The 22,958-nt window shown below is 46.5% G+C and overlaps 1 protein-coding gene across 1 annotated transcript in view; it reads left to right on the top strand.

The window, feature by feature from the left end:
• The window catches only part of LOC109884498 (retinal-specific phospholipid-transporting ATPase ABCA4), a 108,962-nt gene that overhangs the window by 48,015 nt on the left and 37,989 nt on the right, over positions 1-22,958 (top strand). The window contains 10 exon segments of the mRNA XM_031809885.1: positions 2,056-2,260; positions 6,465-6,557; positions 8,987-9,175; positions 9,974-10,151; positions 10,567-10,698; positions 12,573-12,712; positions 13,928-14,065; positions 14,663-14,844; positions 21,411-21,516; positions 21,665-21,870. Of these exon segments, the coding sequence (XP_031665745.1) occupies positions 2,056-2,260; positions 6,465-6,557; positions 8,987-9,175; positions 9,974-10,151; positions 10,567-10,698; positions 12,573-12,712; positions 13,928-14,065; positions 14,663-14,844; positions 21,411-21,516; positions 21,665-21,870 (1,569 nt within the window).

Raw genomic sequence — 22,958 nt, 5'->3', positions numbered from 1 at the left:
TAACATCCCCTCAGTCTGGTATATAACATAACATCCCCTCAACCCTCAGTCTGGTATATAACATCTCCTCAGTCTGGTATATAACATCCCCTCAGTCTGGTATATAATAAACATCCCCTCAGTCTGGTATATATATAACATCCTCTCAGTCTGGTATATAACATCCTCTCAGTCTGGTATATAACATAACATCCCCTCAGTCTGGTATATAATATAACATCCCCTCAGTCTGGTATATAATATAACATCCCCTCAACCCTCAGTCTGGTATATAACATAACATCCCCTCAACCCTCAGTCTGGTATATAACATAACATCCCCTCAACCCTCAGTCTGGTATATAACATAACATCCCCTCAACCCTCAGTCTGGTATATAACATAACATCCCCTCAACCCTCAGTCTGGTATATAACATAACATCCCCTCAACCCTCAGTCTGGTATATAATATAACATCCCCTCAACCCTCAGTCTGGTATATAACATAACATCCTCTCAGTCTGGTATATAACATAACATCCCCTCAACCCTCAGTCTGGTATATAACATAACATCCCCTCAGTCTGGTATATAATATAACATCCCCTCAGTCTGGTATATAACATCCCCTCAGTCTGGTATATAATATAACATCCCCTCAGTCTGGTATATAACATCTCCTCAGTCTGGTATATAACATCCCCTCAGTCTGGTATATAACATCTCCTCAGTCTGGTATATAACATCCCCTCAGTCTGGTATATAACATCCCCCCAGTCTGGTATATAACATCCCCTCAGTCTGGTATATAATATAACATCCCCTCAGTCTGGTATATAATATAACATCTCCTCAGTCTGGTATATAACATAACATCCCCTCAGTCTGGTATATAACATAACATCCCCTCAGTCTGGTATATAATATAACATCTCCTCAGTCTGGTATATAATATAACATCTCCTCAGTCTGGTATATAACATCTCCTCAGTCTGGTATATAATATAACATCTCCTCAGTCTGGTATATAATATAACATCTCCTCAGTCTGGTATATAACATCTCCTCAGTCTGGTATATAACATAACATCCCCTCAGTCTGGTATATAACATAACATCCCCTCAGTCTGGTATATAACATCCCCTCAGTCTGGTATATAACATCCCCTCAGTCTGGTATATAATATAACATCCCCTCAGTCTGGTATATAACATCCCCTCAGTCTGGTATATAACATCCCCTCAGTCTGGTATATAACATCCCTCAGTCTGGTATATAACATAACATCCCCTCAGTCTGGTATATAACATAACATCCCCTCAGTCTGGTATATAACATCCCCTCAGTCTGGTATATAACATCCCCTCAGTCTGGTATATAATATAACATCCCCTCAGTCTGGTATATAACATAACATCCCCTCAGTCTGGTATATAACATCTCCTCAGTCTGGTATATAATATAACATCCCCTCAGTCTGGTATATAATATAACATCCCCTCAGTCTGGTATATAATATAACATCTCCTCAGTCTGGTATATAATATAACATCTCCTCAGTCTGGTATATAACATCTCCTCAGTCTGGTATATAACATAACATCCCCTCAGTCTGGTATATAACATCTCCTCAGTCTGGTATATAACATAACATCCCTTCAGTCTGGTATATAACATCTCCTCAGTCTGGTATATAATATAACATCCCCTCAGTCTGGTATATAACATCCCCTCAGTCTGGTATATAACATAACATCCCCTCAGTCTGGTATATAACATCTCCTCAGTCTGGTATATAATATAACATCCCCTCAGTCTGGTATATAACATAACATCCCCTCAGTCTGGTATATAACATCTCCTCAGTCTGGTATATAACATCCCCTCAACCCTCAGTCTGGTATATAACATAACATCCCCTCAGTCTGGTATATAACATAACATCCCCTCAACCCTCAGTCTGGTATATAACATAACATCCCCTCAGTCTGGTATATAACTTAACATCCCCTCAACCCTCACACATAGATCAATAGAGTGATTTTCTGCATGTACCTGTGTGTTTTCCCTCAGAGTCTGCTGTCCCCAGTAGCGTTTGGTTTTGGGACGGAGTACCTGTCTCGTTATGAGGAGCAGGGCCTGGGTCTGCAGTGGGACAACATTGGCACCAGTCCACTAGAGGGCGATGCCTACTCCTTCTTCACCTCCATAGGCATGATGATGTTTGACGCCGTGCTCTATGGCTTCCTGGCATGGTACCTTGACAACGTCTTCCCAGGTTAGAGGGAGTGCGGGGTTGTGTTTCGGGGGTTGTGTGTTTCTGTGTGTTTGTAGAGTAAGCCACCCATAAAATGGGTAGCCCTTTTCACTTGTACCCGTATATGGGTTTAAAATAGCAGATTTGATCACTGATAAAGCACCTAAATTGGAACGCAGTGGCGGTTGGCTCATAATAATGTCTGGAACCTTCATTTATTTAACTAGGCAAGTCAGTTAAGAACAAATTCTTATTTTCAATGACGGCCTAGGAACAGTGGGTTAACTGCCTTTTCAGGGGCAGAACGACAGATTTGTACCTTGTCAGCTCGGGGGTTTGTACTTGCAACCTTCCGGTTACCAGTCCAAACGCTCTAACCACTAGGCTACCCTGCCGCCTCTACACTCTAACCACTAGGCTACCCTGCCGCCTCTACACTCTAACCACTAGGCTACCCTGCCGCCTCTACACTCTAACCACTAGGCTACCCTGCCGCCCCTACACTCTAACCACTAGGCTACCCTGCCGCCCCTACACTCTAACCACTAGGCTACCCTGCCGCCTCTACACTCTAACCACTAGGCTACCCTGCAGCCCCTACACTCTAACCACTAGGCTACCCTGCCGCCCCTACACTCTAACCACTAGGCTACCCTGCCGCCCCTACACTCTAACCACTAGGCTACCCTGCCGCCCCTACACTCTAACCACTAGGCTACCCTGCCGCCCCTACACTCTAACCACTAGGCTACCCTGCCGCCCCTACACTCTAACCACTAGGCTACCCTGCCGCCCCTACACTCTAACCACTAGGCTACCTGCCGCCTCTACACTCTAACCACTAGGCTACCCTGCCACCTCTACACTCTAACCACTAGGCTACCCTGCCGCCCCTACACTCTAACCACTAGGCTACCCTGCCGCCTCTACACTCTAACCACTAGGCTACCCTGCCGCCTCTACATTCTAACCACTAGGCTACCCTGCCGCCCCTACACTCTAACCACTAGGCTACCCTGCCGCCCCTACACTCTAACCACTAGGCTACCTGCCGCCTCTACACTCTAACCACTAGGCTACCCTGCCGCCCCTACACTCTAACCACTAGGCTACCTGCCGCCTCTACACTCTAACCACTAGGCTACCCTGCCGCCCCTACACTCTAACCACTAGGCTACCCTGCCGCCCCTACACTCTAACCACTAGGCTACCCTGCCGCCCCTACACTCTAACCACTAGGCTACCCTGCCACCTCTACACTCTAACCACTAGGCTACCCTGCCGCCCCTACACTCTAACCACTAGGCTACCCTGCCGCCCCTACACTCTAACCACTAGGCTACCCTGCCGCCCCTACACTCTAACCACTAGGCTACCCTGCCGCCCCTACACTCTAACCACTAGGCTACCTGCCGCCTCTACACTCTAACCACTAGGCTACCCTGCCACCTCTACACTCTAACCACTAGGCTACCCTGCCGCCCCTACACTCTAACCACTAGGCTACCCTGCCGCCTCTACACTCTAACCACTAGGCTACCCTGCCGCCTCTACATTCTAACCACTAGGCTACCCTGCCGCCCCTACACTCTAACCACTAGGCTACCCTGCCGCCCCTACACTCTAACCACTAGGCTACCTGCCGCCTCTACACTCTAACCACTAGGCTACCCTGCCGCCCCTACACTCTAACCACTAGGCTACCTGCCGCCTCTACACTCTAACCACTAGGCTACCCTGCCGCCCCTACACTCTAACCACTAGGCTACCCTGCCACCTCTACACTCTAACCACTAGGCTACCCTGCCGCCCCTACACTCTAACCACTAGGCTACCCTGCCGCCCCTACACTCTAACCACTAGGCTACCCTGCTGCCCCAACGGAGCTCGTGGAATCACACACGTGTTTGATTTATTTGATACCATTCCACTGACTCCGCTCCAGCTATTACCACGAACCCGTCCTCCCCAAGCAAGGTGCCACCAACCTCCTGTGCTGTACAGTAAACATGCTATACATGACGTCAGAGCTCAGGCTCCGCGCTTCACAGCTCTGTACGGGTTTTGACTGACAGACATTCTGAACTTGAGCACCGCAAAGCAACAGGTTTTCCCTCATCCCTCCTGCTAATTGGGCGACTTTTGCAAATATTTTTATTGTCTGAGTCAAGGGAATGCTATAAATTAAGAGGACTCGTATGTATTTGAAAGATAAGACGTTGAGGATGATAATAAATACCGCGTTCAAGTCATTACAAGCAAGTCAAACACCTGTGAGTTCAAATGTGCACTTCACATTTCCATATCATAAAACCTATGTCATATACAGTGTCAACATTTATGACCACTATGTTTGATGTAGGCCAACAGTAACAAAATAACATGGCGTCATACCCTGGGTTGTTCTGAACGGAGCCTATGTCTGTCTATTGTCCAGAAACTTTGCCATGGAAATTCGCCTGAATTCACTCAAGACTCCTTTCTATCCGCATCAAAATTATCATCAGTTTGTCTGAATCGCCTTGTGAAAGCCTAACACTGTAGGATCCTGTTTTATAGTCATGTTGACAATAGAACAAGCTTTCAAATGATGCCCATCTAACCCAGATTGCAATTTAATATGGGGGGGAATTTTGGGATTTGCGTAAAAACAACAACACAATAATTGTGTGAAGGCTGGGATCTAGGGTTGGGTTCCAAACAAAATAAGTGTGCTTGCTGTAGTTCCTCAACGGCACAGCTAGGAGAGGTAAAAAAGATCCTATTTTATAACGTAGCTAGTCACTCTTCTTTGAGTCATAAAAGTGCATTGAAATGACTTAGGAACCGTACACATTTTGGAAAGGTGTGCGTTGCCACTTGGAAAACACCGGTTAGTCCTCTCACTCAAACCCTGGTAAATGTTTTGTCTTACCTACCCCACATTTCCCATTCATATTATTATTACGGAATGATTTCAAAGTATTTTCAGATTTCGTTATCAACAAATGTTGCGAAAAGTACACTAAATCTAAAATGCACATAAAATCAACAGTGTAACGTTTGGTTTATTCTTGTGTCAAGTGAACTGTTGTGTCCTCAAATTTGGTCTAATAATTTAACCCTTATTGGTGCAGTGGTTAACCCTTATTGGAGCTGTAGTTAACCCCTATTGGAGCCGTAGTTAACCCTTATTGGAGCCGTAGTTAACCCTTATTGGTGCAGTGGTTAACCCTTATTGGAGCTGTAGTTAACCCCTATTGGAGCCGTAGTTAACCCTTATTGGAGCTGTAGTTAACCCTTATTGGAGCTGTAGTTAACCCTTATCTGAGCCGTAGTTAACCCTTATTGGAGACGTAGTTAACCCTTATTGGAGCCGTAGTTAACCCTTATTGGTGCAGTGGTTAACCCTTATTGGAGCCGTAGTTAACCCTTATCTGAGCCGTAGTTAACCCTTATTGGAGCCGTAGTTAACCCTTATTGGTGCAGTGGTTAACCCTTATTGGAGCCGTAGTTAACCCTTATCTGAGCCGTAGTTAACCCTTATTGGAGACGTAGTTAACCCTTATTGGAGCCGTAGTTAACCCTTATTGGTGCAGTGGTTAACCCTTATTGGAGCCGTAGTTAACCCTTATTGGTGCAGTGGTTAACCCTTATTGGAGCTGTAGTTAACCCCTATTGGAGCCGTAGTTAACGCTTATTGGAGCCGTAGTTAACCCTTATTGGTGCAGTGGTTCACCCTTATTGGAGCTGTAGTTAACCCCTATTGGAGCCATAGTTAACCTTTATCGGAGCCGTAGTTAACCCTTATTGGAGCAGTAGGTAACCCTTATTGGAGCCCTAGTTAACCCTTATTGGAGCCGTAGTTAACCCTTATTGGAGCCATAGTTAACCCTTATTGGAGCCATAGTTAACCCTTATTGGAGCCATAGTTAACCCTTATTGGAGCCGTAGTTAACCCTTATTGGAGCTGTAGTTAACCCTTATTGGAGCTGTAGTTAACCCTTATTGGAGCTGTAGTTAACCCTTATTGGAGCCATAGTTAACCCTTATTGGAGCTGTAGTTAACCCTTATTACAGCCGTAATTAACCCTTATTGGAGCTGTAGTTAATCCTTATTGGTGCGGTGGTTAGGGTTAGCCTAAGGAGACTCGGACTCCAAGACACCTGCAAGCGGCATTACGCTGTCGTTGTTTACTAAAAAGGATACAGTACTGTATAATAAACCCCTCCCTCCTCTCTCCAGGTCAGTATGGGATTGGACGACCATTCTACTTCCCATTCCAGCCCTCCTATTGGCAAAGGTCTGAACCCGCCCTCTCCAACATTCCAGACTCAGGTTAGTGTCTTTAGTCAGGTCTCTGTCTCTATAAGTGTCTTTAGTCAGGTCTCTGTCTCTATAAGTGTCTTTAGTCAGGTCTCTGTCTCTATAAGTGTCTTTAGTCTGGTCTCTGTCTCTATAAGTGTCTTTAGTCTGGTCTCTGTCTCTATAAGTGTCTTTAGTCTGGTCTCTGTCTCTATAAGTGTCTTTAGTCTGGTCTCTGTCTCTATAAGTGTCTTTAGTCAGGTCTCTGTCTCTATAAGTGTCTTTAGTCAGGTCTCTGTCTCTATAAGTGTCTTTAGTCTGGTCTCTGTCTCTATAAGTGTCTTTAGTCTGGTCTCTGTCTCTATAAGTGTCTTTAGTCTGGTCTCTGTCCACTATAAGTGTCTTTAGTCTGGTCTCTGTCCACTATAAGTGTCTTTAGTCTGGTCTCTGTCTCTATAAGTGTCTTTAGTCTGGTCTCTGTCTCTATAAGTGTCTTTAGTCTGGTCTCTGTCGAAATAAGTGTCTTTAGTCTGGTCTCTGTCTCTATAAGTGTCTTTAGTCTGGTCTCTGTCTCTATAAGTGTCTTTAGTCTGGTCTCTGTCCACTATAAGTGTCTTTAGTCTGGTCTCTGTCCACTATAAGTGTCTTTAGTCTGGTCTCTGTCTCTATAAGTGTCTTTAGTCTGGTCTCTGTCTCTATAAGTGTCTTTAGTCTGGTCTCTGTCGAAATAAGTGTCTTTAGTCTGGTCTATGTCTCTATAAGTGTCTTTAGCCTGGTCTCTGTCTCTATAAGTGTCTTTAGTCTGGTCTCTGTCTCTATAAGTGTCTTTAGTCTGGTCTCTGTCTCTATAAGTGTCTTTAGTCAGGTCTCTGTCCACTATAAGTGTCTAGGGACACGGTCTCTGTCTCTATAAGTGTCTTCAGACAGGGTGACTGCCCTGGTACTGTCAGATCAGAAGGTTGTGGTTAAGTTGTACTGTAACCACTAGTTGTTCTTTAGGACACTTTGTCTGAGATGTTCAAAGTCTGTTTGTCTATCGAACATCTGAACAGAAGTGTTCTTGTTTTGTCGAGAAAATAACAACAACACACTGGTCTGATTTATTTCATTATTATAATGTATTACACCTTCAGGATGCCCAGTCTGCAGCAGCAAAATATTATAATCATATATAGACAGTATATGAATATTATTATCATATATAGACAGTATATGAATATTATTATCATATATTGACAGTATATGAATATTATTATCATATATTGACAGTATATGAATATTATTATCATATATTGACAGTATATGAATATTATTATCATATATAGACAGTATATGAATATTATTATCATATATAGACAGTATATGAATATTATTATCATATATAGACAGTATATGAATATTATTATCATATATTGACAGTATATGAATATTATTATCATATATAGACAGTATATGAATATTATTATCATATATTGACAGTATATGAATATTATTATCATATATTGACAGTATATGAATATTATTATCATATATAGACATATTGACAGTATATGAATATAATTTCTTATTTATTTATCCGTTATTTTACCAGGTAAGTTGACTGAGAACACGTTCTCATTTACACAAACAACCTGTTACAAGGGAGAGGAGGGGGATGAATGAGCCAATTGTAAACTGGGGATTATTAGGTGACCGTGATGGTTTGAGGGCCAGATTGGGAATTTAGCCAGGACACCGGAGTTAACACCCCTACTCTTACGATAAGTGCCATGGGATCTTTAATGACCTCAGAGAGTCAGGACACCGGGGTTAACACCCCTACTCTTACAATAAGTACCATGTGATCTTTAATGACCTCAGAGAGTCAGGACACCCGTTTAACATCCCATCCGAAAGACGGCACCCTACACAGGGCAGTGTCAATCACTGCCCTGGGGCATTGGGATATTTTTTTAGACCAGAGGAAAGAGTGCCTCTTACTGGCCCTCCAACACCACTTCCAGCAGCATCTGGTCTCCCATCCAGGAACTGACCAGGACCAACCCTGCTTAGCTTCCGAAGTAAGCCAGCAGTTGTATGCAGGGTGGTATGCTGCTGGCATATATGAATATATGAATATTATAATCACATATAGACAGTATGTGAACAATAGAATCATATGTAGACTATATATGACTATTATAATCATATATTAACAGTATATACATATTATAATCACATATAGACAGTATATGAACTATAGAATCATATGTAGACAGTATATGAATATTATTATCATATATTGACAGTGAACAATAGTATCATATATAGACAGTATATACAGGCATACATATGAACATACTGGTTGAACTTTGATTGAAGGAGTGATATGACCTACCTTTGTAATGGGTCTTCTATCCCATGAGTTTCTCTCACAGTGGTGAAACGTTGTAGAGTGACTGTGTATCTGTCTCTCCCTGCAGATCCAGAGATGCCCGACGTGGACAAGGACGTAGACAGTATGTGTTCACCTAGGAGGTGTAATGGCGTGGGGGTAAAGAAACCCTGCAAACACCAGGACAAGAGAGAGAGGATGGAGAGAGAGAGGGAGGAGCTGCTGAAACGACAGGAAGAAGAACAGAACAAGGAGAAGCAGGAAGAGGACCTGACAGGTAGGGGCTGTGATTGGCTAGACAGGACTCATGTGCTGTGATTGGCTAGACAGGACTCATGTACCCTGATTGGCTAGACAGGACTCATGTACCCTGATTGGCTAGATAGGACTCAGATAGCTACTCTGTGATTGGCTAGAGATGCCTCACGTAGCTACTCTGGGATTGGCTAGACAGGGCTCAGGTAGCTACGATGTGATTGGCTAGACAGGACTCATATAGCTACTCTGTGATTGGCTAGAGAGGCCTCACGTAGCTACTGTGTGATTGGCTAGAGAGGCCTCAGGTGATTGTCTGACCAGTCAATCCCATGTATGTTAGAACATCATTTATCATCCTCCATGCCACTTTACTTATGGCCCATCTCTGGCTTGAGGTATGTAGCCATAACCAGTACGCCTGGCCACCGATCTGGTTTAGCAATAGCAACCAGACCTTACCCCCTAATTACAATTAGTCAATGGGCCAACTGATAAGTGGTAGCCTTGTAGATATGAGCCAGATCTAAACCATTGTAAATGTTGGGTGTCTTCCTCCCTTTTGGGTGTCTTCCTCCCTTTTGGGTGTCTTCCTCCCTTTTGGGTGTCTTCCTCCCTTTTGGGTGTCTTCCTCCATGTTGGGTGTCTTCCTCCATGTTGGGTGTCTTCCTCCCTTTTGGGTGTCTTCCTCCATTTTGGGTGTCTTCCTCCCTTTTTGGGTGTCTTCCTCCATTTTGGGTGTCTTCCTCCCTTTTGGGTGTCTTCCTCCATTTTGGGTGTCTTCCTCCATTTTGGGTGTCTTCCTCCCTTTTTACTACAGGTCAGTTGTTCTTTGAGCCGGAGCCAGCAGGGCTGACCGTGGGGGTAGAGATTCAGGACTTGGTCAAGGTGTTTCCTGGGGGATCCCGTCCGGCCGTGGATCACCTCAGCATCGCCTTCTACGAGGGCCAGATCACATCGTTCCTAGGACACAACGGAGCCGGGAAAACCACCACTATGTATGTATTGTACCTAGCCTGGTCTCCCCAGATCTGTTTTGTGCTGTAGTCTACAGGAAGTCCAGGCTACCCCCCCCCCCCAAAAAAAAAACTCTACCTAGTCTGCAGAGCACTAACTTTATTGTCCTAATTTTGTGGTCTAGAATATCACCTATACAATATTGAATTAGCCTAAATGTTCGAATACAGCTATTAGCGATCGAGTTATCCAGAGAACATGTCTGTGAGGAATAAAGAAGGTTGATAGTGATAGTCACAGAGGGGCTGGTCATTGTGTCCGATTTGGTTCTGGGTGCCGAGATGACTTTATAGGGTTGATGACATGAGTGTGTGTGTCATGCCATCCCAGTCTTCTTAATCGCGTGCGTGCGTGCGTGTGTGTGTGCGTGCGTGCGTGTGGTGTGTCTCTCTCCAGGTCTATCCTGACTGGTCTGTTCCCTCCTACATCTGGGACAGCCTTTATCAACGGGAAAGACATCAGGACTGACATGGACAGTATCCGCACATCCATGGGCATGTGTCCCCAGTACAATATCCTCTTCAAACAGTGAGTCCTCCTCCTCCTCCTCCTCCTCCTCCTCCTCCCCCTCCTCCTCCTCCTCATCCTCCTCCCCCTCTTCCTCCTCCTCCTCCCCCTCTTCCTCCTCCTCCTCGGCTATGTGTCCCAATACAATATCCTCTTCAAACAGTGAGTCCTCCTCCTCTTCCTCCTCCCCTTCCTCTTCCTCCCCCTCTCACCTCCATGGGCATGTGTCCCCAGTACAATATCCTCTTCAAACAGTGAGTCTTCCTCCTCTTCCTCCTCCTCTTCCTCCCCCTCTCACCTCCATGGCTATAAGTCCCAGTACAATATCCTCTTCAAAACAGTGAGTCCTCCTCCTCTTCCTCTCCCTCCTCCTCCCCCTCTCACCTCCATGGCTATAAGTCCCAGTACAATATCCTCTTCAAAACAGTGAGTCCTCCTCCTCTTCCTCTCCTCCACCTCCTCTTTCTCCTCTTCCTCCTCCTCCTCTTCCTCTCCCTCCTCCTCCTCTCCCTCCTCCTCCTCTTCCTCTCCCTCCTCCTCCTCTCCCTCCTCCTCCTCTCCCTCTTCCTCCTCCTCCTCAGCTATGTGTTTCAGTACAATATCCTCTTCAAACAGTGAGTCCTCCTCCTCTTCCTCTCCCTCCTCCTCCTCTTCCTCCTCTTCCTCCTCCTCCTCGGCTATAAGTCCCAGTACAATATCCTCTTCAAACAGTGAGTCCTCCTCCTCTTCCTCTCCCTCCTCCTCCTCTCCCTCCGCCTCCTCTTTCTCCTCTTCCTCCTCCTCCTCAGCTATAAGTCCCAGTACAATATCCTCTTCAAAACAGTGAGTCCTCCTCCTCTGCCTCTCCCTCCTCCTCCTCTTTCCCCTCTTCCTCCTCCTCCTCAGCTATGTGTTTCAGTACAATGTCCTCTTCAAACAGTGAGTCCTCCTCCTCTTCCTCTCCCTCCTCCTCCTCTCCCTCTTCCTCCTCCTCCTGCTCGGCTGTGTTTCAGTACAATGTCCTCTTCAAACAGTGAGTCCTCCTCCTCTTCCTCTCCCTCATCCTCCTCTCCCTCTTCCTCCTCCTCCTGCTCGACTGTGTTTCAGTACAATGTCCTCTTCAAACAGCGAGTCCTCCTCCTCTTCCTCCTCCTGCTCGGCTGTGTTTCAGTACAATGTCCTCTCCAAACAGAGTCCTCCATATACCCACTGGCACTTTTCTAGAATCTTGAGTAGTCAGTTCAATCATAGGACTGGCATGTTGATGACATAACAGATTGATGACACAGCAGATTGATGACACAACAGATTGATGACACAGCAGATTGATGACATAACAGATTGATGACATAACAGATTGATGACATATCAGATTGATGACATTTCAGATTGATGACGTAACAGATTGATGACGTAGCAGATTGATGACGTAACAGATTGATGACATAACAGATTGATGACATAACAGATTGATGACATAACAGATTGATGACATAACAGATTGATGACACAGCAGATTGACGGCATAACAGATTGATGACATAACAGATTGATGACACAGCAGATTGATGACACAGCAGATTGATGACGTAACAGATTGATGACATAACAGATTGATGACATAACAGATTGATGACATAGCAGATTGATGACATAACAGATTGATGACATAGCAGATTGATGACATAACAGATTGATGACATAGCAGATTGATGACATAGCAGATTGATGACATAGCAGATTGACGACATAGCAGATTGATGACATATCAGATTGATGACATAGCAGATTGATGACATAGCAGATTGATGACATAGCAGATTGACGAACGTTTGTTTCCTACAATTAACAGTTCAGACATGTGTTCACGTGTCTGCTGTAGTGACTGACAACCTCTCTCCCTCCTCTTTGTCCAGTCTGACGGTGGAGGAACACATCCTGTTCTACTCCATGCTGAAGGGCACCTCTCAGGCTGAGGCTCAACAGGCGGTCGAGGTCATGCTGGAGGACCTGGGCCTGCCTCATAAGAGAGACGAGGAGGCACAGAACCTCTCAGGTGGGTCAGGCTGGGTGTGTGGGCTTGCCTCATAAGAAAGACAATGAACCTTTCAGGGGGGGAGACGACGAGGCACAGGACCTCTCAGGGGGGAGACAACGAGTCACAGGACCTCTCAGGGGGGAGACAACGAGTCACAGGACCTCTCAGGGGGGAGACAACGAGGCACAGGACCTCTCAGGGGGAGACAACGAGTCACAGGACCTCTCAGGGGGGAGACAACGAGGCACAGGACCTCTCAGGGAGGAGACAACGAGTCACAGGACCTCTCAGGGGGGAGACAACGAGTCACAGGACCTCTCAGGGGGGAGACAACGAGGCACAGGACCTCTCAGGGGGAGACAACGAGTCACAGGACCTCTCAGGGGGAGACAACGAGGCACAGGACCTCTCAGGGGGAGACAACGAGTCACAGGACCTCTCAGGGGGGAGACAACGAGTCACAGGACCTCTCAGGGAGGAGACAACGAGTCACAGGACCTCTCAGGGAGGAGACAACGAGTCACATGACCTCTCAGGGGGGAGACAACGAGGCACAGGACCTCTCAGGGGGAGACAACGAGTCACAGGACCTCTCAGGGGGGAGACAACGAGGCACAGGACCTCTCAGGGGGAGACAACGAGTCACAGGACCTCTCAGGGGGAGACAACGAGTCACAGGACCTCTCAGGGGGGAGACAACGAGGCACAGGACCTCTCAGGGAGGAGACAACGAGTCACAGGACCTCTCAGGGAGGAGACAACGAGTCACATGACCTCTCAGGGGGGAGACAACGAGGCACAGGACCTCTCAGGGGGAGACAACGAGTCACAGGACCTCTCAGGGGGAGACAACGAGGCACAGGACCTCTCAGGGGGAGACAACGAGTCACAGGACCTCTCAGGGAGGAGACAACGAGTCACAGGACCTCTCAGGGGGAGACAACGAGGCACAGGACCCCTCAGGGGGAGACAACGAGGCACAGACCCTCAGGGGGGAGACAACGAGGCACAGGACCCCTCAGGGGGGAGACAGCCAGGTTCTTATGGAGACCTAAGGCATGAAACACACTTGTGAGCAGATACTGTTTCGGGGTCTTCCTTTTTTCTTTGTCGAATCTTTGCTACTGCAAATGAATTAGCCAGGCCCTTGCAACGTCTCAGATTTTGTAGTGTTTTACCCTACATTGTTTATTGTGTTTCGCCTGAAATAACGTCCGTTCTCACTCTTTGCAGGGGGTATGCAGAGGAAGCTGTCTGTTGCCATGGCATTTGTTGGGGGGTCAAAGATTGTGATCCTGGATGAGCCCACGTCGGGGGTCGACCCTTACTCCAGACGGTCCATCTGGGACCTGCTACTCAAATACCGCACAGGTACCACCCCTAGCCACTACACCTGGTTTAGACCTGGGAAACCGTGTTTCAGCACTTCTCTGGGAGTAATTCAGTGCCAGGCTGAAGAGAGAAACAGGCAGGTACTCAGGCCTTCAAGGACTGGTGTTTCCCTTCCCTGCTCCACCTTGTCTGCAGCTTGCTTCCCTATCCAAGCACTACAATCAACTCTCTCTAACCTTTGACCCCTGTCTCCCAGGGCGTGCAAGTGTCCCTGTCCACTCACCACATGGACTAGGCAGACCTGTTGAGTGACCTAGCTCCTAGTCCTGACCTCTGACCTCTAACCCCAGGCCGTACAGTGATCCTGTCCACCCACCACATGGACGAGGCAGACCTGTTGAGTGACCTTGCTCCTAGTCCTGACCTCTGACCTCTAACCTCTCACCCCAGGCCGTACAGTGATCCTGTCCACTCACCACATGGACGAGGCTGACCTGTTGAGTGACCTAGCTCCTAGTCCTGACCTCTGACCTCTAACCCCAGGCCGTACAGTGATCCTGTCCACTCACCACATGGACGAGGCTGACCTGTTGAGTGACCTAGCTCCTAGTCCTGACCTCTGACCTCTAACCCCAGGCCGTACAGTGATCCTGTCCACTCACCACATGGACGAGGCTGACCTGTTGAGTGACCGTGTCGCCATCATCTCTAAGGGCCAGCTCCATTGCTGTGGCTCCCCCCTCTTCCTCAAGAACTGCTTCGGGGTGGGATTCTACCTCACCCTGGTCCGACGCATGAAGGACGTGAGGAAAAAAGAGGTGATACACTAGAATAGTATTCAACAGGAGATACACTAGAATAATATTCAACAGGAGATACACTAGAATAGTATTCAACAGGAGATACACTAGAATAGTATTCAACAGGAGATACACTAGAATAGTATTCAACAGGAGATACACTAGAGTAGTATTCAACAGGAGATACACTAGAATAGTATTCAACAGGAGATACACTAGAATAGTATTCAACAGGAGATACACTAGAGTAGTATTCAAGAGATGGTGATACAATAGAATAGTATTAAAAGGGCCAGATAATTGGCTAAGGTGGACGATGCTTATGTTGTCATTCTCCTCTCTCAGAATAACTATGCCTCTGAGTGCCTCTGTGTTAAATAGTGTAAAGGACCTGGTAGAGTGTCTCTGTGTAAAGGACCTGGTAGAGTGTCTCTGTGTAAAGGACCTGGTAGAGTGTCTCTGTGTAAAGGACCTGGTAGAGTGTCTCTGTGTAAAGGACCTAGTAGAGTGTCTCTGTGTAAAGGACCTAGTAGAGTGTCTCTGTGTAAAGGACCTAGTAGAGTGTCTCTGTGTAAAGGACCTGGTAGAGTAGCTCTGTGTAAAGGACCTGGTAGAGTAGCTCTGTGTAAAGGACCTGGTAGAGTAGCTCTGTGTAAAGGACCTGGTAGAGTGTCTCTGTGTAAAGGACCTGGTAGAGTGTCTCTGTGTAAAGGACCTGGTAGAGTAGCTCTGTGTAAAGGACCTGGTAGAGTAGCTCTGTGTAAAGGACCTGGTAGAGTAGCTCTGTGTAAAGGACCTGGTAGAGTAGCTCTGTGTAAAGGACCTGGTAGAGTGTCTCTGTGTAAAGGACCTAGTAGAGTGTCTCTGTGTAAAGGACCTAGTAGAGTGTCTCTGTGTAAAGGACCTGGTAGAGTAGCTCTGTGTAAAGGACCTGGTAGAGTAGCTCTGTGTAAAGGACCTGGTAGAGTAGCTCTGTGTAAAGGACCTGGTAGAGTGTCTCTGTGTAAAGGACCTGGTAGAGTGTCTCTGTGTAAAGGACCTGGTAGAGTGTCTCTGTGTAAAGTACCAGGTAGAGTAGCTCTGTGTAAAGGACCTGGTAGAGTGTCTCTGTGTAAAGGACCTGGTAGAGTGTCTCTGTGTAAAGGACCTGGTAGAGTGTCTCTGTGTAAAGGACCTGGTAGAGTAGCTCTGTGTAAAGGACCTGGTAGAGTGTCTCTGTGTAAAGGACCTGGTAGAGTGTCTCTGTGTAAAGGACCTGGTAGAGTGTTACAATTATGTTGTCCTTCTCTATGTGCAAATATATTTGTGACCACCACCTGGATTCAGTCCTTAGTTACAGCATTTTATTTTTATTTATTTTTTACATTGGATAAAGGTAGAGACTCCAAGCTCGAAAATGGTAAATCACACACTACAGTTGAGGAAAAAAGGGAAAGTCATTCTACTTTGAAAGTTGATAAACTTGTAACCCCACTTTTGAGAAAATGGCCCTTGAATGTTCAGGTATACCTTTCTCGAGCTCCTACACAGAATATTCACGTAACGTTAGTTAGCGAGCCAGCCAGCTAACATTAGCTATACACAGATCGTACATGTAACGTTAGATAGCGAGCCAGCCAGCTAATGTTAGCTATACACAGATCGTACATGTAACGTTAGATAGCGAGCCAGCCAGCTAACATTAGCTATACACAGATAATGTCTGCGCATTATGCCCTGAATATATTCTACCATGCCCAGAAACCTGCTCCTCTTATTCTCTGTCCCCAACGCTCTAGGCGACCAGTTTTGATAGCCTTTAGCCGCACCCTCATACTACTCCTTCTCTGTTCCGCGGGTGATGTGGAGGTAAACCCAGGCCCTGCATGTCCCCAGGCACCCTCATTTGTTGACTTCTGTGTTCGAAAAAGCCTTGGTTTCATGCATGTCAACATCAGAAGCCTCCTCCCTAAGTTTGTCTTACTCACTGCTTTAGCACACTCTGCTAACCCTGATGTCCTTGCTGTGTCTGAATCCTGGCTCAGGAAGGCCACCAAAAATTCAGAGATTTCCATACCCAACTATAACATCTTCCGTCAAGATAGAACTGCCAAAGGGGGAGGAGTTGCAGTTTACTGCAGAGATGGCCTGCAAAGTAATGTCATACTTTCCAGGTCCATACCCAAACAGTTCGAACTACTAATTTTGAAAATTACTCTCTCCAGAAATAAGTATCTCACGGTTGCCGCCTGCTACCGACCCCCCTCAGCTCCCAGCTGTGCCCTGGACACCATTTGTGAATTGATCGCCCCCCATCTAGCTTCAGAGTTTGTTCTGTTAGGTGACCTAAACTGGGATATGCTTAACACCCCGCCAGTCCTACAATCTAAGCTAGATGCCCTCAATCTCACACAAATCATCAAGGAACCCACCAGGTACAACCCTAACTCTGTAAACAAGGGCACCCTCATAGACGTCATCCTGACCAACTGGCCCTCCAAATACACCTCCGCTGTCTTCAACCAGGATCTCAGCGATCACTGCCTCATTGCCTGTATCCGCTACGGAGCCGCAGTCAAACGACCACCCCTCATCACTGTCAAGCGCTCCCTAAAACACTTCTGTGAGCAGGCCTTTCTAATCGACCTGGCCCGGGTATCCTGGAAGGACATTGACCTCATCCCGTCAGTTGAGGATGCCTGGTCATTCTTTAAAAGTAACTTCCTCACCATTTTAGATAAGCATGCTCCGTTCAAAAAATGCAGAACTAAGAACAGATACAGCCCTTGGTTCACCCCAGACCTGACTGCCCTCGACCAGCACAAAAACATCCTGTGGCGGACTGCAATAGCATCGAATAGTCCCCGTGATATGCAACTGTTCAGGGAAGTCCGGAACCAATACACGCAGTCAGTCAGGAAAGCTAAGGCCAGCTTCTTCAGGCAGAAGTTTGCATCCTGTAGCTCCAACTCCAAAAAGTTCTGGAACACTGTGAAGTCCATGGAGAACAAGAGCACCTCCTCCCAGCTGCCCACTGCACTGAGGCTAGGTAACACGGTCACCACTGATAAATCCATGATTATCGAAAACTTCAATAAGCATTTCTCAACGGCTGGCCATGCCTTCCGCCTGGCTACTTCAACCTCGGCCAACAGCTCCGCCCCCCCCGCAGCTCCTCGCCCAAGCCTCTCCAGGTTCTCCTTTACCCAAATCCAGATAGCAGATGTTCTGAAAGAGCTGCAAAACCTGGACCCGTACAAATCAGCTGGGCTTGACAATCTGGACCCTCTATTTCTGAAACTATCTGCCACCATTGTCGCAACCCCTATTACCAGCCTGTTCAACCTCTCTTTCATCTCGTATGAGATCCCCAAGGATTGGAAAGCTGCCGCAGTCATCCCCCTCTTCAAAGGGGGAGACACCCTGGACCCAAACTGTTACAGACCTATATCCATCCTGCCCTGCCTATCTAAGGTCTTCGAAAGCCAAGTCAACAAACAGGTCACTGACCATCTCGAATCCCACCGTACCTTCTCCGCTGTGCAATCTGGTTTCCGAGCCGGTCATGGCTGCACCTCAGCCACACTCAAGGTACTAAACGACATCATAACCGCCATCGATAAAAGACAGTACTGTGCAGCCGTCTTCATCGACCTCGCCAAGGCTTTCGACTCTGTCAATCACCATATTCTTATCGGCAGACTCAGTAGCCTCGGTTTTTCGGATGACTGCCTTGCCTGGTTCACCAATTACTTTGCAGACAGAGTTCAGTGTGTCAAATCGGAGGGCATGCTGTCCGGTCCTCTGGCAGTCTCTATGGGGGTGCCACAGGGTTCAATTCTCGGGCCGACTCTTTTCTCTGTGTATATCAATGATGTTGCTCTTGCTGCGGGCGATTCCCTGATCCACCTCTACGCAGACGACACCATTCTATATACTTTCGGCCCGTCTCTGGACACTGTGCTATCTAACCTCCAAACAAGCTTCAATGCCATACAACACTCCTTCCGTGGCCTCCAACTGCTCTTAAACGCTAGTAAGACCAAATGCATGCTTTTCAACCGGTCGCTGCCTGCACCTGCATGCCCGACTAGCATCACCACCCTGGATGGTTCCGACCTAGAATATGTGGACGTCTATAAGTACCTAGGTGTCTGGCTAGACCGCAAACTCTCCTTCCAGACTCATATCAAACATCTCCAATCGAAAATCAAATCAAGAGTCGGCTTTCTATTCCGCAACAAAGCCTCCTTCACTCAAGCCGCCAAGCTTACCCTAGTAAAACTGACTATCCTACCGATCCTCGACTTCGGCGATGTCATCTACAAAATGGCTTCCAACACTCTACTCAGCAAACTGGATGCAGTCTATCACAGTGCCATCCGTTTTGTCACTAAAGCACCTTATACTACCCACCACTGCGACTTGTATGCTCTAGTCGGCTGGCCCTCGCTACATATTCGTCGCCAGACCCACTGGCTCCAGGTCATCTACAAGTCTATGCTAGGTAAAGCTCCGCCTTATCTCAGCTCACTGGTCACGATGGCAACACCCATCCGTAGCACGCGCTCCAGCAGGTGTATCTCACTGATCATCCCTAAAGCCAACACCTCATTTGGCCGCCTTTCGTTCCAGTACTCTGCTGCCTGTGACTGGAACGAATTGCAAAAATCGCTGAAGTTGGAGACTTTTATCTCCCTCACCAACTTCAAACATCAGCTATCTGAGCAGCTAACCGATCGCTGCAGCTGTACATAGTCTATTGGTAAATAGCCCACCCTTTTCACCTACCTCATCCCCGTACTGTTTCTATTTATTTACTTTTCTGCTCTTCTGCACACCAATATCTCTACCTGTACATGACCATCTGATCTTTTATCACTCCAGTGTTAATCTGCAAAATTGTAATTATTTGCCTACCTCCTCATGCCTTTTGCACACATTGTATATAGACCCCCCCTTCGTTTTCTACTGTGTTATTGACTTGTTAATTGTTTACTCCATGTGTAACTCTTTGTTGTATGCTCACACTGCTATGCTTTATCTTGGCCAGGTCGCAGTTGCAAATGAGAACTTGTTCTCAACTAGCCTACCTGGTTAAATAAAGGTGAAATAAAATAAATAAATAAAATAAACATGTAACGTTAGATAGCGAGCCAGCCAGCTAACGTTAGATAGCGAGCCAGCCAGCTAACGTTAGATAGCGAGCCAGCCAGCTAACGTTAGATAGCTAGCAAAAAGTAGGACTTAACTTGAAATGAAAACAACTTATAATATATAGAAACATATAATATCTGAAAATGTAGCTAGACTCATGGATAGACACATGGATGAATGTTTCTTCCTCTGTCACGGATGCCATGGTTGCCCTTCGTTTGAAGATGTAATCCGGAAACAGGTGTTTTATCCAACAGCCATCTTTTATACTTTCTCCACATTTGGAAATCATCTCTCTGCTTTGACCGGGCATTCCACTGATTTCAAAACTCGGTCAACTTCTTCCGTGACAAAAGACACCGTTTCTTCCCCACCATTGTCATCTGAAGACTCTACGAAGTCTGGTTCAATTCAAATGTTCTTACCAAAATCAGGGATTTCCTCATCGTCTGATTCATTTTCAGAGTCAGCATGAGCATCCTCTAGCATCATTTAATATTAAATATATATATATTTTGGCATATTTAGCATTTAGTAGACGCTCTTGTCCAGAGCGACTTACAGTAGTGAGTGCATACATTCTCGTACTGGTCCCCCGTGGGAATCGAACCCACAACCCTGCCGTTGCAAGCACCATGCTCTACCAACTGAGCCTCACGGGACCACTTCAGGGCAGCAATGACGAGAGCAATAGCTAAACTTTTTCAGGTCTTCATATCTTTCAAAAAAAGCCGTGATCGACAGGATTATACACACATACTTAGCAGCTCATGTGATAGACAGAAGCATGCTACATGGCAGACCAATCCGAACTCATCTCTCGGCATGTCCAGCCCACTCATTATCTCAGCCAATCATGGCTAACGGGAAGGTTCCTGTATTTGTTCTTGGCTAAACCAACTAGGCTCGTTATTTAACCATTTCATTCGTATTTACAGACGACATACACGTATTTGTTATTAGGGCACATGATAGTTCAGATGTTCCAGAATGCATTTCTGCATTTTTTTATAAACAAAACCTCTCCTGTGAAATATGGACATGCAACATACACCTAGTTTCTTGAAACGGGTCAAATTTTAAAGTGTTTTAAACATGTTGTTGTTTCTTCTCTCTCTCTCTCTCTCTCTCTCTCTCTCTCTGTCTCTCTCTCTCTGTCTCTCTCTCTCTGTCTCTCTCTCTCTCTCTCTCTCTCTCTTTCTTCTCTCTCTCGCTCTTTCCCTCTTTCTCTGTGCTTCTCTCTCTCTCTCTCTCTCTCTCTCTCTTTCTCTTTCTCTTTCTCTCGCTCTTTCCCTCTTTCTCTGTGCTTCTCTCTCTCTCTCTCTCTCGCTCTTTCCCTCTTTCTCTGTGCTTCTCTCTCTCTCTCTCTCTCTCTCTCTCTCTCTCTCTCGCTCTTTCCCTCTTTCTCTGTGCTTCTCTCTCTCTCTCTCTCTCTCTCTGTCTATCAGAATGAGTGTGACTGTGCCTCAGAGTGTTCCTGTACCTGTTCCACCTGCACCAAGGTGAAAGAGGAATCCCAGGGCCAGTCCCAGCAGCTGGAGAGAGCTCTGGATGGTGGGGAAGTGTGTGTGATCGTGTGTGTGTGTCTAGATACTCTAATCAACCACTAGTTCTGTAATATTCACCCCGTGTCCATCCTCCCTCATCATCAATACGTCAATCAAACAATCTATCTGTATACAAAACCTTTATCTTCTCCCAGGTGACGTGGACAACATCACCACGCTGATCCATCACCACGTCCCAGAAGCCAAGCTGATCGAGGCCATCGGCCAGGAGCTGACCTTCCTGCTGCCCAACAAGGGTTTCAAGCACCGGGCCTACGCCTCCCTCTTCAGAGAACTAGAGGAAACACTGGGAGACATGGGCCTCAGCAGCTTCGGCATCTCTGACACCTCACTGGAGGAGGTGAGAATGGGGGTAGGGGAGATAGGACTGGGGAGGAGGGGAATCTGGTAGGGGAGGTGAGAATGGGGGTAGGGGGACTGGGGAGGAGGGGAAGGTGGTAGGGGAGCTGGGACGTGCACAGTTGCGTCCTCGATGTGTCTGTCTTCATTTGTAGCCTGTCAGAAAGACCCGATCACTTTATGGAGAGCCATGTGAGTGAGAGCCGCTTCGGATTGCTTAGTACTCAGGGAGAAGGGTACAACTCGGCACTCCAGGCTGCAAAAGGCATGGATTTTTTTTTAGTTTGCATTACGGCCACACAAAGGGGATGCCGCAGTGAAATCTGAGGCATTATCAAGTGCTTGTCAACTTGTGAATGAGAGAATGATGTAGTGTGTACATGTCACGTCCTGACCTTAGAGAGCCTTTTTATTTCTCTATTTGGTTAGGTCGGGGTGTGATTTGGGTGGACATTCTAGTTAGTCTGTTTCTTTGTTGGCCTGGTATGGTTCCCAATCAGAGGCAGCTGTCTATCGTTGTCTCTGATTGGGAATCATACTTAGGCAGCCTTTTTCCCCACCTGTGTTTGTGGGTAATTATTTATTTTCTGTGAGTGTTTGTGTGCGCCACGGTTGCGTCATGTTCGTTTTTTTGTGAAGGTTTCACTTTATTAAAGATGTGGAACTACATGCTGCGCCTTGGCTCATCTATGAGAAGTAAGACGGAGTTTGAAGACAGTCAACGTGACAGTACAGCCTGGGCAAAAAATACAAAGCAGAGCTCATACCGTGACTTTTTTCAAGTCCTCATTAGCCTTACAATGTATTAAACATCTAAACATATCAGCCCAACGTTTATAGAACAACTAAAGTTACATTAATAACTCTAAATTAAGCATCTAGGAGGACCTATTTCTTTGTTAAAAACCTCTTGATATTCCCCATCCCGGATCCGGGAGCGTAATCACCGCCTGACAATAATTAGCATAACGCAACGGACATAAATATCCCTAGAAAATATTCCTATTCATGAAAATCATATTGAGACACAACTTAGCCTTTTGTTAATCACCCTGTCATCTCAGATTTTCAAAATATGCTTTACAGCCA

The sequence above is a fragment of the Oncorhynchus kisutch genome, linkage group LG30, assembly GCF_002021735.2.
Source record: "Oncorhynchus kisutch isolate 150728-3 linkage group LG30, Okis_V2, whole genome shotgun sequence".
Classification (NCBI taxonomy): domain Eukaryota; kingdom Metazoa; phylum Chordata; class Actinopteri; order Salmoniformes; family Salmonidae; genus Oncorhynchus; species Oncorhynchus kisutch.
Note: the sequence above shows the minus strand (reverse complement) of the source record. Positions and strands in the feature narration are given on the sequence as shown.